At 35.7% G+C, this 18895-nt stretch overlaps 1 protein-coding gene across 7 annotated transcripts in view; it reads right to left on the bottom strand.

The window, feature by feature from the left end:
• Positions 1–18895, bottom strand: part of RELCH (RAB11 binding and LisH domain, coiled-coil and HEAT repeat containing) — a 116978-nt gene that overhangs the window by 80392 nt on the left and 17691 nt on the right. For all 7 annotated transcript variants that reach the window (XR_007145714.1, XM_047827166.1, XM_047827163.1 and 4 more), the window contains exons 2-8: positions 12730–12819; positions 4344–4415; positions 4177–4232; positions 3962–4075; positions 1488–1688; positions 1291–1382; positions 388–672 (exon numbers count right to left, since the gene is read on the bottom strand). Coding sequence is in view for 6 of the 7 variants with exons in the window: in XM_047827166.1 (XP_047683122.1) it covers positions 388–672; positions 1291–1382; positions 1488–1688; positions 3962–4075; positions 4177–4232; positions 4344–4415; positions 12730–12819 (910 nt within the window). In the remaining variant the exon portion in view is untranslated. The remainder of the gene's footprint in view (positions 1–387; positions 673–1290; positions 1383–1487; positions 1689–3961; positions 4076–4176; positions 4233–4343; positions 4416–12729; positions 12820–18895) is intronic.

Genomic DNA, 18895 nt, shown 5'->3' with positions numbered 1-18895 from the left:
CTATTTACATTGGTAACTGTAATACCAACAGCTCATACTGAGTCTGTTAATGACTGGATAGAGAAAAGTTAAAAACCAACCACTACCAGTGCTTAAAGCACATAGAACATACATATTATTTTATGAGTTTAAGTACTTGGCTAAGACAGAAGCTACCCCATTTATGTTCTAATCCTCTTTAATATAATTTCACTTAGTAATGACTTTGTGATAGGTTTTTTTTGCTGTTGTTTGGTTTTTTTGAGACATGTACTTTGCTGTGTTCATTTCATGACAAATGTAAAAGCTCATACACGTGACCTGCAAAATAAACAATGAAGCTCCTCCAGTTTGGCAAGAAACAAAATACATGAAAGATGCACTTCATGACACAGGATGCATACCAACCTATTGGGTTTATCAAAATGGACTGTGTTTTTACTTGATGGAGAAGAAGAGGGCATTTCTTCTCTTTCTCTCCTGGGGAGAGAACTTGGGAAATTCTCCTTAGGAATAGCGGAATCCACTTCATCTGATTTTGAGAGATGGATATCCTTGTCTTTTTCCTTGTCTGAACTATTTATAACTGGATTCTGTCCAGTGTCTTCAGAGTCTTTATGATCCAAAGAAGGCTGAACAGAGTCACAAACCACTGGGATGGCAAAGTGTTCATTTTTGAGGAAGTCCATTTCACTGTAGAAAGAAAGAGAAATTATCAGAGAACAAGTATATTTCTTAAAACTTTGGCAAGAGCATAAACCTCGCAATAGATTTAATTCATTAAACATATAACATATTAATAGAAAATTGGTTGGCAACTGATTAATCTTTTCTGTACCATATTCACCAATGCTTCATATACCTAAAAGTATAGCTACAAACTCAATGAAGCATAAAAATGGCTTTATAAACTCTGCTTTGAACTGGCACTTTTCTGTATTTGAAAATTGGGAAAAACTGCATCCAACCCACAGGATTACAAGAAGGATTAATGAGATAATCTGTGGGAAATATTTACAGCATTAGTGTGAGGGAGTTATTAATACTGACACAACGAATAAACACTATCTTATTCCTTGGTTCCAAGAGTTAATCAATTATATGATTACTACAATTACTTAATAACTTTTGCAGGGGGTGGGGGGAAGAAGATATTAAATATATAAAGCAATTAAAAGACATTTTTTCAGAAGTATTAGAATATGAAAAATTATGTCTTACAACTGAAATGTTATCTTATATATTTATATAACGTGCCAATTTCTTTTAAATCTTTAAGAGATTTTTTAGAAATGATGATTAAGTACTAACCTTTCAAGTCTTCTGATTTGCTCCATCAAAGACCATTTCTCACTATTTAATAAACTAATTTTATCTTCTAATTTCTGTACTAGCAAGGAGTTCTAAAATCAAAATGGGAGAAAAACAGAAACTCAAGATCTCATAGCATGCTTTTACACAGTTTAAAAACTTTTTGTGGACTTGACTAGTTAGTTAGTATTACTCACCTCTACAGTCTGAGTTTCAAGGCTTGGAGGAAGGTTGCCTAAAACTGGTGTAAGAGCCTCTAATTCATCTTCTTCTACACCACTGGCCACATCCACAAGATCTTTCCCAGTCACCTGATGGTTTCCAAAATCTCGGTAGAGTTGCAGTAAGTCTGGAGGTTTTGGAATGTTTAATCCTACATCATCCCATAGTTCAAAATCCTAAAAGATAAATAATAACAACATTAAAAAAAAACTACGATGAAATTTTATCCTGCATTTTTGAGATTCATTTTATTCCTTACAGGCTAATATCTTGAAAACCCAACTAATCATAATGTTGTTGTAAGGTCAAAGTGTGAGGTCCAAGTAGGTAAACAACACTGTTAACTTATTTTACATCTATCTTCCACTATCTAATATTATTCTTGTAAGTTTCTCCATGTTCTAGGTAAACAGGTTTAACTGTTTTAGATGTCAAATTGTTGCACATTTTATGAAATCTTTTTATGAAATCTCTCAAAAACGTTAACTCTTAACTTTTAAATTGCGTTAATTTTCAACTTATAAAATATACTTAAATATTTGCATGAAATCATAGAACAGGTCTATATGAAGAAAATCTTAGTTCATAAATTGTACCCATTATTTACAAGTAAACTCATTGATGGCATTAATTTTCTTCTTCCTTTATTATTCTAAACTACACAAATTTAGTGTAATCTCTGGTGGGTAAGCAAGCAATTTAATCTGCTTGCTTTCTTGTTATAGCTGTTTGAATCTAATTTATATTATTTTTCTTAAAAAGTTTTTTTCTAAGTTTATTTATTTATTTTGAGAGAGAGAGAGTGTGCACAAGTGGGGTAGGGGCAGAGAGACAGAGGGAGAGAGAATTCTAAGCAGGCCTTGCAATATTAGCACAGCGTGACGTGCAGCTGGAACTCGTGAACCATGAGATCCTGACCTAAGCAGAGATCAAGAGTTGGATGCTTAATTGACTGAGCCACCCAGGTGCCCCAATCTAATTTATATTATTAAAAATGCTTTCAACAATTTTCAGAATCCAAATAGCTGCTCTTTGGTTTGCTGTACATAAAGCATTCTCTTGAATTCAGTCTAACACAATTTTATTACTGAAGTACAAAAAGGCATAGCACCTCAAGCATTCTAAGGGCAAAGATTTTTTTGAAGAGCTTTATAAAATTCCAGAGTAATCAATCACATGCAAATATATTGTCCTATCATTCTTTCTCTAATACATCAAAATTTAGTAGTAATTTGGTATCTTGTAACTTATTTATTTATAATTTATTTGGGAAACCTTCTTTGAGAAACTATGCCATATTCATCTGAATGTTCTAAATGTGATACTCTTATTCCTTTGAGATTTTATTTGAATAATGACAATAGCCATTATTGACGTTTAAATCTGAAGCAGATATAAGGCAGGTATTAAAAGTGGGGGCTTTGGAGAAATCAGACTCAAGTATGAAATTCCTGTCTCCATTTATTACTGTTATAAATTAACTGGAAACTTAAACATATCATCTGTAAAATGGGTATACTTACCTCTGAGGATTTTTGTAAGGATAAAATAAAATGTATATTAAGGTCTTAACACAGTGCTTGGCTTACAACAAGAACTAAACAGATTTAAGCTTTAAAAAAATTATTAAATGACTATTGCACATATGATTCAAATGTCCATTCATCCATCTATATTCAACAAACATTTATTGGATATCTACCAGGTGTTTAGAAAAAGGAATAAAATATTGTTGCCATTCAGGGGCTTTCACCATTCAAGAGTGAGGACATAAAGTATCATATGTACTATAATTAAAGAACTGTCAAGAATTGAGAGAGGAGAAAGTTTCTATCTTGAGGCAGAAGGAAAGATCTTGGAAAGGTGATGACCTGTGTGCACTCTCATGGAAAAGGTTTAGGTATTTACAAGGCACACGGCAACAAGGGGACAGGGGAACTAATTGTATTTCAGCGACAAGGGGAAAGAATGAACAAAAGCACAAAACTCCGAAGGAACCAGATATGCTGAGGGGGATGCCAGCCCTTCTGTTTGGCAAGATTATAATAAACAGGCAAAAGCTAATTTTGGTGAGGCAGGTGGAGGATAAGCTAAAACAAAAGTTGAGAGTGCTTTGGAGTTTAGAATTGATAAGGAAGGATTTAAAGTAGTAGGCAGGAGATGGCTGACGTGAAAACAGAGCTGTTTAGAAGGCAGAGATCTGAATGAGATGAAATAGAGGTAGTGGGAGCAAGACAGTGACAAAGTGGAGTGTGGCAATGGGAGGATGACCAAAAGAATACTCGACTGTGCGGGTGCACAAGTGTCTGGTAACTAGCATTATAGAAGTTTACTGTATGACTTCTAGAAAACTAAAGAAACTAGGTAAAAAAGAAAGTAAGTACGTTGTAAGTGAAAAGGAAACAAATCATTGTCCAAAAAAAAAAAAAAAAAAAAAAAGTAATTGTACCTGATCATCATTTTCATCTGAAAAGGTTATTGATGTAAGCTTGTAGTTATTCTTCAATAAAAATTCATTGACTAAGAAGTTTAGAGCTCTCTTTTCAAGAGGTTTGATTGGTTCCTACAGGCAAAATAAAAGATACAATACTATAAGCGTCCTTCCATCAATACTTGTGCTACCATTTTATGTGGAAGATACTTTTAGGTCTGTCATTCACCCACCTGAATTTCAGGACTTGATTTGTAATTTTTTCGTTCCTGTAAAGGAACTTCATGTTCTGGTGGAAGAAAATATAAACAATACTTTACTACTTTACATTTGAAAATATCTCAGCTACTTCTACATCGTCAAAGTAGAAAAAGTCTCAGAAAAGTTTTATGTACACCACCTGCAGCCTTTGTCAGGTTGGCTCGGAGGGCCTGAATGGTCTCCTTGGCTTTCCGTAGTTCAAACTCCAGGACTGGACAGGGATTTGGAATAAACACACACAGGCATCCAACCAAGAAAGGGGAAACAAAAATAAAAAAATAAAAAGCAAGGATGGGTATGAAAAAAAAATACAATCTGTATTGAAAACAGAAAGCATGCAATCTTTATGAAATTTGTGAACGCATGCAGCAGAGTTGGTTTGCAAGCAAACTGGTGAATGTTTTCCATAGTTTTGGAATTCAGGGGGATTGTTGATCAAATGTTCTAGCTGTCTGACAAGGAATAGCTCTATTTAAAAATAAAATCTACGGCATACTCTCATTTAGGTAAATAAAAATAGTAGTCATCTGGGTGCTTGTACTTCCCTCACTGGAGGTAAGAAAATGCAACGGAACGTTTTCAGGTGACATAGTTTAGGGGAAAAGACAAAAACTTAGATCAAGTCCAAGAAAATATACTTAAAAAAAAAGTTAAGGGTATTTTTAAATGCATTATATAGAATAATGTTATAAATCAATATACAGAAACATTAGTGAATATATCCCTTCATGAAGATATTGAAGAAATACGGTTTAAATATTTAACAAATGTTGTCATAGCTGTAAGCGTTTCTACCAACAAATGTCTGTTTTCTACAAACAAGCATAGATATGTTAAACACATATCTCAAAAAATGTTCCTATGGGTTTTAGGTTTCATTTAAAGCCAAAGGGTAGACACAGTTTGTCTTTCAATTTTTATTTAAGACCATTCTAAAGTTAATGTGTTAATTCTAAATGCAGAGTACCTAAGGATACTAAGTAAAATTACGTAGGATTTCAAAGTTTCTGATAACTCTCCAAATAGATATCTGTTCATGTTAAGAGATACTAACTAATGAAACTCAAAGATTTCTCTTGTTATTGATAAGATAAACATGAATCTGAGGAAACATTTTTAAAAGCTCTTTAAAATGTTTCATCATAAGCAAGATTTAACTATATGTGTCGTTACTGGGAACTGTCTTTAAAATACATAACTATTGCTCTGAAGAAAAAGCAAGCTTAACTGCGGGGGGAGAAGCCATTTCCATGAAGTAAAGCTATGGGAAAATTAAGTGATCTTTGTCACAACTAGATATTTAAAAATTATAGTATTTAAATAGTTCTGCATAAAATCCGGCAAATTAAAAAATTTAAAGATGGCAAGTTTTTCCTGATTGGCTAATAAACAGAAAAAGAAGATGGCAATGAGATGCTCTCAGAGACAATACAGCTATAAAAATATATGGAAAAATTAGGATTCACTCAGTTTGCATATTTCCATTAAAAACTTAAGATGTAATTGAATCACATCTAGTACATGAAGGCCAATTATTTTGATGCACAGAACTTCACTGCAGCAACATGAAAGCACAACTAAAAGTCAGATGACATGTATGTTACTTCTTTTTTGGTAGTTAGCAATGCTGATCTGCAAACATTTCTGTGCAACAAAGTTAAAACATTTTTCCTAAAACTTACACTTCTGGAAACAGAGTTTGTGTTTAAAATCCGACTGCACACATTCAGTGTGTAAGTACAAAACAGGTTTAATTTCAAAGCTCTAGGTAACTGATTTGGATCTAAAAATACTTAACTATGCCTTAAGTAAAATCACTATATGTATTATGCTTTCAGTATCACTTACAATTTACTAAGACATATTACAGAATAATTGCAGATCAGAAATGCCTGCACCAGAATGATAGAAATATGAAAAAAATAAATTAAAAAAAAAAAGGTTAAAACACAAACTGTGAAAAACTCAAATTCAATTGGTGAAAAGTTTAGGTGACTAAGAGCAAAACATTGAATGATCAAGGCACAGAAAGCCAGAAAAACCCATGTCAGACGGCAAGAATTTATATTTTTATGCACATCTACAAATACATTGCCAAATGTCACTAAAAGTTACCAATGCTTTGAAAAGATAGTGCTTATCAAAATGAATTCACTCTGCTGCATGTTTCTTAATATACAATATAGACTTTGAAAGACAAAGGCATATATATTCGAAGCTATAGGACATTTCTATAAAGGCACAGTATGATCAAGTAATTGCAGTTACATGAGAAAGTTTCACAAGAAAGTCTAAATAGTTATATTTACACATAGACGAATTTGTCTCTTCTTTATTAAAAAACACTGGATTAAAGCTTAAAATTATTCTATAAAGAGATAAATTGTACCAAAAGAGATACATTGTACCAAATAACCTCCAAGTATTTTTCACATATTTTAATTCTTCATAAAAATGTTTGAGGATGTTTATGTTTGTAAACAAACAAACAAACAACAACAACAACAACAGAAAAACACTGCAGGAACCAACTACCAACCTGCTCACTCCACTATCTCAAATCCTCTACGAGTAGCCTCACCCTACTGAAGGCAACTTTATTGGAACTAAAGTAGTAAGTGCAAAGGTGTAGATATATTCTAATATTACATATTACAATCTTACCAAAATAATTAATGATTGCCAGTATAAACAACTCTAGAGTGGTTGTAACTGCTATTTACCAACGAGGGTTGGAGTACCAGTATTCTACCAGAGGTATCTGAGTGCTGCAAGATCATGTTCTCATGACTTTACATAAAGGTAGAATGTTAAATTTCAAAGCAGAAAAAAAAAAAATCAATCCTTTGTGGCCCAATCAATGTATCACTATGTATCACAAATATATTGAAATATTTGCTAGTCTAGGATATTTTGGCACAGAACTCAAAATATTATTTTAGAAAATTTTTTTTTTTTAATTTTTTTTTTTTTCAACGTTTATTTATTTTTGGGACAGAGAGAGACAGAGCATGAACGGGGGAGGGGCAGAGAGAGAGGGAGACACAGAATCGGAAACAGGCTCCAGGCTCTGAGCCATCAGCCCAGAGCCCGACGCGGGGCTCGAACTCATGGACCGTGAGATCGTGACCTGGCTGAAGTCGGACGCTTAACCGACTGCGCCACCCAGGCGCCCCTAGAAAATTTTTTCCATAACTCTGATATAACTCTGATCAGAGTCAAGTATTTCTTCATTCCTGTTCCTGTTCATTGTTGAAGAGTCCCAATCGACACGGCTGAGCCAAGGTCCTTGCCATGGTAGACATGAAACAGTCTTCTTTCAGGTCAGAATTTCCTGGTTTATTTTTTTTCAAAGAGATTTGACTTCATAATAAAATACTACTTCCCCATTTTTTTTTAATGTTTATTTATTTTTGAGAGAGAGCATGAACAAGGGGAGGGGGCAGAAGGAGAGGGAGAGAGAGAATCCCAAGCAGGCTCCATGGTATCAACGCAAAGCCGGACATGGGGCTCAAACCCACGAACCGTGAGATCATGACATGCGCCAAAGTTGGACGCTCAACTGACTGAGCCAGGTACCACAACTATTTCCCCATTTTTATTACTTATTTTATTATCCCAGGAACAGTTCTAAGAAATAGGAAAATTCTTTTAAGAATATGACTTAAAATACAAATCTATTCCTAAAATGATACAAAAATCGTAAGGCAGTACCATCACTACCCCTCCGGGGTTTAGAGAATTCTCCCTGCCTATTATAAACGTCAGAAAGGAATACTACTTACTGTTAGGCAAGACTAGTAGATAGTGAAAAATAAATGAATGGAAGCAAGACGCAATCTCCATAGTTTATAAACATTTAGGTTTCTGTTCATCCTGGTGAGAACCTGCTCAGGTTCTCTCATCGAATCCTCTGTCACTCATCCCAAAGCTGATGTTTTTCAGGGTACTATCTTTGGTCCTTTTCTTACCCTACATACCCCACTGGATTGGTATTTACTCTTATGGTTTTAACTGTGACAACTACTCCGAAGATTCAAAAATCTTTAAACCTTTTCCCAAAGATACAGTCCTACCTAATTATCTCGAGGACATGCCCACCTGAATGTCTCATAGGCTTTGAATTTGATTCTATCTAAATGAATTTCATCCTCCTCTCAAATCTGCTCTCCTTCTTCCTCCTGCAGCCTCTCTCCATTAATGGCACCACTATCTATCCAGATGCCCCAACAAGAAACCTGGAGATTACTCTTCACTTATCCCTTGTGCTTACTCAGTCCACATTTATTAAATGTCCAAGCCATATTAATTCCAACCCTTGAATAACCCTTTAAAAAGCTATTCACCTCAATTGTCTCTGCAATTGTCCTAGTTCAGACCTTTATGACTTATCATATAAATTACAACACCCTAGGGGTGCCCAGGCAGCTCAGGTCAGTTCAGCATCTAACTCTTGATTTCGGCTCAGGTCATGATCTCACAGTTGGGAGATCAAGTCCCATGTCGGGCTCCGTGCTCATCGTATAGCATACTCGGGATTCTCTCTCTCTGCCCCTCCCCAGCTCGTTCTTCCCTCTCTCTCAAGTAAATAAACTTAAAAAAAAATCATAACACCCTATAACCATATTAAAAGCTTGTTGCCTTTAAAGCCTTGTTGGAGCATCTATCCCATTTCAAATCACGCAAAATCATAAAGATTTAAGTAAGGCTCAAAATAAGAAAAACAAAATGTATTACTAATAGGAAGTATAGATATCTGTACCACGAGAGAAATACATAAGAAAGAGACAAATGGGCTTATTTAATCTGGTAAATCTGGATATGTATTCTGCAGGCCAAGAGTTAAGGGATGAGAGGGCTACTGATGCTCCTTCTTCGTCAGGGAACAGGCCAGGTTATTTCCCAGGCAAAAATCAGATCATTTTAGAATGTATACTGGATTATGTAAGCTTTGTAAAGGCTTCAAATGTCTACTTTGTTGGTTATTGTTAACAGAACAGCATAATACCTTGAGTAGAGTAAGCACTCCACAAATATTAGTTGAATGAATGGATATTCAGAGACTCTGATGCTAAAAGACAGATCATGTGAAACTGAGACAGGGTTATCGGTGGCTCCAAAATTAACAAGGTCCTTACCACAGTCTCTAAAGTACTGAATATTTATTTATATTACAGATACGGACATTTTCAGGACCAATTCCTTGACAGCAGAAACTTTATCTATTTCATGCTTCTATATCTAGTGCCTAACACATAGCAGATGCTTAGAATGTCTAAAATAAACTTTAAAATGGCAGTCTCAACATTTAAAATAGACATGTCCCTTGCTATCTTTAAGAAAACTTGAAAATTTAAGGGGTGAACTGTATACGTACTAACACTATATTTCTTTAATAACATACAGAACACTAAGGTTAATAAGCTCATTTTGGTTTGGTGTCTACTACTTTTTAAATCATTTTTATGTGAAAATTTACACTTCTAAATTCAGAAATGGAAAATATTTAAAATGAAAAGCTTTTTAAAAATTTACTTCTTTTAAAAGAAAATGGCTATGTTGAAATCATCTTGTATGGGAAAGACATGATTCTGCTATCCACATGAATGTACAGATGGGTTAAAGTGACAGGCTGATAATAAAAGATATATCGTAAGCTCTGGAATAAAAACTTATGTCCTGATCCCTTATCATACAGAGGCTACTGGGCAAATTTGTTAATTGTGATGAGCCTCAGTTTTCTGATCTATAAAATAAGGATATCATGACCTATTCTTCAGGACTGTTAACAAGATTAAATAAATAAAATATTTTACACAAAGCACCCCAGCACAGTGCCTGGCACAGAGCAGACGCTCAAGAAACATTAGTTCATTTTGAGATGTCTTCCTCTTTGAAGAAAACCTATACAGACTTGAAAAAATAACCAGATTTTTAAATTTAGGAAAAGGATGGTAAGAATGATGCTGAAAATGAACTCAAATCGATACCTGTGTTACCTATAAACTCCTTCTGCCCAAGATGAGTATAGAAAAATTTAATAAAGACATTTCTGTTCTTTCTTAGTGAGGTTTACATGGGATCCAGTCACAGATGACAGAATCTTTTCTGGATTATTGGTCTTTTGATAAGCTTTTTAGTTACTACCAATGATTAGCAAAGAGTCAAAAATCTTTTTGAAAATGGGAACTGTGATTAACTGAAACTTTTTCATAAAGTGTCACCCACATATCACATACTAGGTCCAATAATAGGCAATGGTACAAAAAAACTAGGTCTAAATGCTACTCTCTTGTAACACATGTTTTCCTTCCCTTTTCCAATGAAGATGAAAGATAGCATTTATTTACATATTAGCACTGTATAATGATAAAAAAATTACCTTATCTCCCCAAACCTAGACACAGAGTATAATCTTTAGATTAAAACTACAATGTCAAAACCACCATGTATTCACAACATTTCATTCTTAGTTATGTTTGGTTATATAACATTTTGCTTTTACATCAGTGTTTCCCCTAAACAGAAACACTAAAATACCTAAATAATGAGAATAATGATGAACCCCTTAAATCTGACTAAATCTAAAATTTAGGTTTTCGAAATTAAAGGAAATAAGATAATTATGTGATCCATTTTGGGGTAGGAGTTACTTTCTAATTACATAACCATTTGAACAATAACACAATGTACAAAACCAGATATATTTGATTAGTCTAATAAATGACCATGTATTTAATATTTAATATAAAACAGAAAATATCTAACATCTAACATATACTATATAATTATACAACACAATACTTAACAAATACTAAAATAAGTAAGATAAATTAGTCCCCAAAGTATTCAAATAATTTCTATTTAATCTGTTAATTTTAAGATATTACTGATGTGATTTATTGTTTTGATACAACAGTCAATAAATAATGCTTATGACTAAATCATGATTTCACATAGGGAGCCACGTTAAACTCTTCCAGTGACTTCCCCCATTCAATTGATATTGCTACTATTTACACTGCTGAATCCTCTTAGCTTCTGCTAAACTGAAAACAGTTTCATCAGTTTTGTTTCCTAAGACATACAATATCATCTGAGATTGTAAAATTATTCATTATTTCTATTCTTGAGCAATGAATAAAAATCATATATTGAAATGTCATTTTTAATTAGGTCAAACCTCATTCTTCCTGCTAAGAGGTAGTGTATTGGACAGTCAGTGTGGGCTCTGTTGCTGGGCTATCTGCATTTAAATTCTAGCCCTGCCACTTAAGTCTTATATAATCCCTCTGAGTGTCTTCAGTTTACTGGGGAGGAGAGGATGATGACAACCCTGTAAAGTCAATGAGTTAATACACATTTAGAACAGTGATTAGAATAGAGCAAGTGCTACATAAAAATTGGCACTCACTTTTATTCATAATGACCGTGAAAGGTAAATATTTGGTAGATCGTAATAAACTTCCAAAAGTTCAACAGAGTTGGTCTAGAAAGGAACCCTCATTATGGGTATTGCCTGACATTATGGATATTCCCTGATCCCATACCGTCCCCATGGGCTCCATCTGTCCCATGTGGCATCCCTCTTGTACCAGGAGGGTTCACCATTCTGGTGGAGAGCAAAATACCTAACTGATGTCTGTCTGCTTTTCCCATCTAAGAACCAATGTTCTACGAAAACTACAATTCCTATAAAGCACTCAAGAATGACTTCAATTACAGACAGCCACAGCTTTGAGGCACCTGACAGGTACCAGCTATTTGGACGCTAAAGGAGCCAAGCCTGCTACATTGGTAATTTTCTGGATGGACCCCGACCAGAATCCTACTGGCTTCATTAGATGAGGGCAGAACACAGTGAGTACAAATTGATCTTCTGAAGTTCTTACAGATACAATGGTGCTGCCTAGAAGGCAGAACTGATGGGAAGGTGGAGATGGGAAGGAGATTGGTATGAATAACCAAGCATTTAGAAAGAGTGTTGGTCTTCTTATTGGAATAAACAAGGTCCTGGAGGCCTCTGCTGTGCCACATATTAACCCTTTATTTTCTGGCACAGAGGAAGGTCAAGGGAAATTTCTGGAGGGATGCTGTGAAGACTAAGGAACATTTACACGTCTCAAGACAAAGTTTTATTGACCAACCAGCACGGAAGTATTTCAACCAATTTTCACAGTCAGTAGTGTTGTGTTGATATGTAACACCTAAATATCAGCTCTGGTTTGGAAGATCAAAGGAAACGGTTTTACACCAGTTAGAGAAGTACATGGTTGTCAACTGTTGCCCATAAACAGAACTAAGCAAATTTTAGGTATGCATAACCAGAAATGCACAGCAAGACTGGGAGAGGAAGCTGGGGATTAGGATGTTCCCTATAGCCAATAAATCAGTGACATAACTTTGGTATTACCTTTTATAATTATATTCATATACCAAACTGTAGAAGGAAGAGAATTCCTCAAGTCATTTTATTATTTCCTGAATGTGAAAGAATCCAAATCTGGCTTTACAATGTTACTCACCTGCCACTCTTTCATCTGTTTCCCTGTTCCCGTCATCTGAGTATCTTGCAAAGTCTAAAGAATCAAGAGTACTGATGCTCCCAGCTCGATCTGTAATAATGAGAAAAATAAAAGAAATTTATTTTTATTTAATTGTCAAGATAAAACACTAGAAATCACTTACCTATGATTATTATCAGTTAATAAAACTATGATTCTAAATTCTACTAAAACAGGGACGCCTGGGTGGCTCAGTTGGTTGAGCATCCAACTCCTGATTTCTGCTAGGGCCATGGGATCGAGCCCCATGTCAGGCTCCACATGTGGAGCTTAAAGTCAATCTCTCTCTCTCTCTCTCTCTCTCGCTCTCTCTCTCTCTCTCTCTCTGCCCCTTGCTCCTGCTCCTGCTCTCTCTCTCTAAAATAAATAAATAAATTTTACTGAAACAATAAACTAAGGTAAAAGTGCTCACACCAATTAAACTATTTTCTTTTTAAGTTTATTTATTTATTTTGAGAGAGAGCACACCAGCAAGGGAGGGGCAGAGAGAGGGAGAGACAGAATCCCAACCAGGCTCGACACTCAGTGTGGAGCCCAGCTCAGGGCTCAGTCTCACGTGAGATCATGACCTGAGCTGAAATTAAAAGTTTGGCGCTTAACCAACTGAGCCACCCAGGTACCCCTCAATTAAACTACTTTAAAATAACTAAAGTTTCCCTGCTCCCAACTCTGGCTAACTCCTTAACAATGTGCACACAGGCAGATTGCAACCAGTCCTGTTAAAGACAAAAAACAAAACAAAACAAAACAAAACAAAACAAAACTGAAATGAAATTTGAGCTACTGTCTGAGAGTTTGCAGACTGAATTCTAGAAAATAATTTCCAATGAAAAAAACAACACTTTTTGAAAAAATATAAGAACATAGCACACATTTGTCACCATACAGTCCAAAACTACTTCATACACAAGAACCAGGAAAATGTGACCCAGTCTCAAGACTAAACACAATCAATGAGGACCAACCCGAAGATAATCCAGATATTGGAGTTAATAGACTAAGATTTAAAAATAACTACTAAAGGGGCGCCTGGGTGGCTTGGTCGGTTAAGCGTTCGACTTCGGCTCAGGTCATGATCTCACGGTCCGTGAGTTCGAGCCCCGCGTCGGGCTCTGTGCTGACAGCTCAGAGCCTGGAGTCTGTTTCAGATTCTGTGTCTCCCTCTCTCTCTGCCCCTCCCCTGTTCATGCTCTGTCTCTGTCTCAAAAATAAATAAACGTTAAAAAAAAAAATTTTTTTTTAATAAAAATAACTACTAAAACTATGTTCAGTGAAGTAGAAGAATATGTGCATACAATGAAAAAAAAGGAGAAAAGTCTTAGCAGAAAAACAGAGAATATCAAAAATACCTATGGAAATCCTAATATAGGAAATTATCTGAAATTTAAAATCCTCTAAACAGTTTAATAACAAAATGGAAATAACTGAGGAAGGAGTCAATGACCTTCAAGATAGATGAATAGACATTATACAATCTTAAGAACAGAGAGGAAAAAAAAGATTAAAAAAAATTAAGAGCTCAGGGACCTATGGGAAAATAATGAAAGATCTGATAAATGTGAAACTGGGGTCAACAATAGGTAAGACAAGAGATGGGACAGATACAAATTCAAAAAGCTCAAAAAACACTAATGAAGTTAAAGAGAACAGAAATTAGGCACATCATAATCAAACTGCTGAAAACCAAAAATAAAGAAGAGAAGATATTAAAGGCAGCCAGAGAAAAATATTATTTTACATATAGGGGAACAGCAGTTTGAATGACTGCTGATTCCTCATAAAAACCCCATGAAACCAAAGATATCCAGATTGAAAAGGAAGAAGTACAACTATTTCTATTTTAAATATAAAAAAACTATGGAACCCACTAAAAGATAATTAGACCTAAGAAGTAAGTTTCTAAAAGTTGCAGAACATAAGATCAACACACAAAATTCAAATTTTTAGATACTAGCAATGAACAATCCTAAGGCAAAAAAAAAAAAAAAAATTTTTAAATTTCATTCCGGGATGCCTGGGTGGCTTAATTGGTTAAGTGTCCAACTTAGGCTCAGGTCATGATCTTGCTGTTCATGAGTTCGAGCCCTGCATTGGGCTCTGTGCTGACAGCTCAGAGTCTGGAGCCTGCTTTGGGTTTTGTGTCTCCCTCTCTTTCTCCCTTCCCCTTCTCATACTCTGTCTTTCTCTGTCTCAAAAATAAATAAACGTGAAAAAATTAAAAAAAAAATCCATTTCCAATAACATACAAAAGAATAAAATACTTAAGAAAGACACCCCAAGCTCAGAGATGAGAAGATCCATCCATGTTAGCACAGCAAAAATCCTTAATACACAGATTCAATGGAAACCTTGCAATCCCTATTTAAAAAAAATCTTTGCTGAGGGGCGCCTGGGTGGCTCCGTCGGTTAAGCGGCCGACTTCGGCTCAGGTCACGATCTCGCGGTCCGTGAGTTCGAGACCCGTGTCGGGCTCTGTGCTGACAGCTCAGAGCCTGGAGCCTGTTTCAGATTCTGTGTCTCCCTCTCTCTCTGACCCTCCCTTGTTCATGCTCTGTCTCTCCCTGTCTCAAAAATAAATAAAACGTTAAAAAAAAAATTAAAAAAAAATCTTTGCTGACTTTTCCCCCCTTCTTTTGCAAATATTGAGAAATTAATCCTAGAAAAAGCAATCTTTTTTTTTTAATGTTTATTTTTGAGAGAGAGAGAGAGAGAGAGAGAGAGAGAGAGAGAGAGCAACAGTGGGAAGAGGCAGAGAGAAAGGGAGACCAAGATTCTGACGCAGGTTCCCTGCCACCTGCACAAATCTGGATGCAGGGCTCGAAACCCATGAACTGTGAGATCATGACCTGAGCAGAAGTCAGATGTTCAACTGACTGAGCCACTCAGGCACACCGCAATCTTTTTTTAAAAAAAAGTTTATTCATTTGAGTAATCTCTACACCCAATGTGGGGCTTCAACTCACGACCCCAAGATCAAGAGCTGCATGCTCTTCCGACTCAGCCAGCCAGGCACCCCCAAAGCTGAAGCAATCTTGTAAAAGAATAAGGTATACAAAAGGCTAATGGGTACACTGAAGGATGCTCAACACCATTTGTCATTAGGGAAATGAAAATCAAACCACAATGAATTACCATTTCAAACCCACGAGATGCCTATAATCAAGCAGACAATGCTAACATGTATTTCAGAGGATGTGGAGAAAGCAGAAACTGCATACATTGCTGGCTGGAATGTAAAATGGCTCCACAATTTTGGAAAAGTTTGGTAGTTCCTCAACATAGAATTCTCATATGGTATATACCCTAGGTATATACCCAAGAGAAATGGAAACCTACATTGACACAAAAGCTTGTTCATGAGTGTTCACTCACAATATTATTCACAATGACAACAAAACACAAATGAATCAAATGTCCATCAAGTGATGAATGGATAAATAAAATGTGGTATATCCATAAAATGGAGTATTAGGGAAAAAGTACTCACACATGTTACAATGTAGATAAACCCTGAAAATATGCTAACTGAAAGAAGCCAGACACATAAGGTCATACTGTATTATTTCATTCATATGAAATGTCTAGAATAGGCATATCCATAAAACACAAAATAGATCAGTGGTGCTAGAGGAGAATGAATAGTGACTACTAATGGATATAGGATTTCTTTTAGGGGTGATGAAAATGTTCTGGAATACAGAAGAGTAATGATCGTATAATTTTGTAAATACACTAAAACAATTGAATTGTACCCTTTAAATGGTGAATTTTGGGTATATGAATTATACCTTACTTTAATAAAAAGACAAAAAAATCCAAGTGTTTGCCAAGATGTGGAGAAATTAGAACTCTCATATATTGCTGGTGGGAATGTAAAATGGTGCAGCCACTTTGGAAAATAGTTGGCAATTCTTCAAAAGGCTAAACACTGGAGGTACCAGATGACCCAAGCCAATTCCTCTTCCATCCAAAACAAATGCAAACGTATGTCCACACAAAATCTTGTATATGATTGTTCACAGCAGCATTACGCATAATGGCAAAAAAAGTGGAAAAAACAAAATGCCTATTAATTGATGAATGGAGAAACAAAATGTAGCATATACACCCATAGGACTGACTGTTACTCAGCAATAAAAAGGACTGAAATACTGATACATGTTACAACATGATGAAGCTTGAATGTATGCTAAGTGAAAGAAGCCAGTCACAAAATAGCCACATATTACATGTAAGAAATGTACAAAATAGGCAACACTATAGAGGTAGAAAGTAGATTAAGTAATTTCCTAGGGCTGGAGGATGGAGGTGAATAGGATGTGTGATAACGGGTGAGAAATTTCTTTTTGGGGTGATGAATATGATCTAAATTTAGATTAGGAGATGGTTGCACAACTCTATAAATATACTAAAAACAACTGAATCATACACTCCAAACGGGTGAATTTTAAGATAAATTCTGCCTAAATAAAACTATTAATTTAAAAAAAGGAACAACTCTGGAGTCGCAATAAGAAAAAAATGCAATTCAAATTCTGTATTCAACAAAAATATCCTTCTCAAATGAAGGCAAGTAAACTTAATCAGTTCCCTAAATATTTTTCACCAAAGGTCCTTGTGCCTCAAGATGCTCCTAAGAAGAGTTTTAAAAAAAGAAAGAAACAAATATACAGGTGTGTATGTGTGTAACCTCAGGTTTTATAGAGCACATCAGTGTATCAAAGAATCATAAAAGTCGTGAGGTAAAGCAACATAAGATAGCATTTCCCCAAATCATTTATCCAACACATTCCTTTTTTGAGTATCTATGTATTACCACAAGGAGGTAATGTTACTCAGAACACATTTTGAAAAGAACTGCTTTCCCTATTTTCTATAACTTAAAAGCATTCATTTGTTAAAAGAAATAATGTGTTAGAACAGCGGTTGGCCAGCCAAGGCCTGAGCCAAATATGGCCTGAGGCCTGTGTTTACATGATTCCCATACTAAGGGTGGTTTTAATGTTCCATCATTTATTCATTCACCAAACACATACGAAGCACCATAATCTGTGCCAGGTACTGTTGTCGATTCTGGGTACATAACCAGTGAAAAATACAGAAGAAAGACATAGTATGCCAAAAGATCAAGTACGGTGCAGAAAAGAACAACGATAGAAAAGGAAAAATTAATTTACACAAAAATATCTCAACTCTTATTAGATCTCTGTGATGTAGTTGTTTTTGTTGTTGTTGTTGTTTGTTTGTTTAAACACAACTGTCTTGTCTCTTAGATTCCACTTCACTATCAGTGACTCCCAGAATCAATGGAGCCATGGAAGGCTTCAATCAGAAAATATTTTTTAAAAGTTTTTTTTTTAATGTTTATTTACTTCTGAGAGAGAGAGAGAGAGAGAGAGAGAGAGAGAGAGAGAGAGGAGACAGACTCTGAAGCAGGCTCCAGACCCTGAACCGTCAGCACAGAGCCCGACGTGGGGTTCGAACTCACAAGCCATGAGATCATGACCCGAGCCGAAGTCTGATGCTCAACCTCCTGAGCCACCCAGGTGCCCCAATCAAAACAGTTTAAACTGAGCCCTAAAGAATAAATGTCCACCAAGTTAACTAATGAGAGGAAGAACAAACAAGTATATGGAGTTTTCAAAGTGGAGGCCTAGCATGGTGTAAGTAGTAAGATTTCAGTGTATAGAAGCTACGAGGGGTCAGGCAGGCTGGGATGTAAAGGACCAGCAAGGACATTTTATAATAGCGTACGGGAATGAACCAGTCTGTAAAATACACTAATAAAATCGATTTTGCAGAGGAATCTCTTTCTATATTAAATTTTACACTTACACATGCAGAACTGGTTTTTCTTTTTTTTTTTTTTTTTTTTTTTTAAATTTATTTTGGGGACAGAGAGAGACAGAGCATGAACGGGGGAGGGGCAGAGAGAGAGGGAGACACAGAATTGGAAACAGGCTCCAGGCTCCGAGCCATCAGCCCAGAGCCTGACGCGGGGCTCGAACTCACGGACCGCGAGATCGTGACCTGGCTGAAGTCGGACGCCCAACCGACTGCGCCACCCAGGCGCCCCAGAACTGGTTTTTCATAGAAGCTTTTCAAGGAAGGCGGTTCCTCCTTAGTA

Source organism: Prionailurus viverrinus, chromosome D3 (genome assembly GCF_022837055.1).
Source record: "Prionailurus viverrinus isolate Anna chromosome D3, UM_Priviv_1.0, whole genome shotgun sequence".
NCBI classification, from domain to species: Eukaryota; Metazoa; Chordata; class Mammalia; order Carnivora; family Felidae; genus Prionailurus; species Prionailurus viverrinus.
The sequence above is the reverse complement of the archived record's forward strand: the minus strand, read 5'-3'. Positions and strand labels throughout refer to the sequence as shown.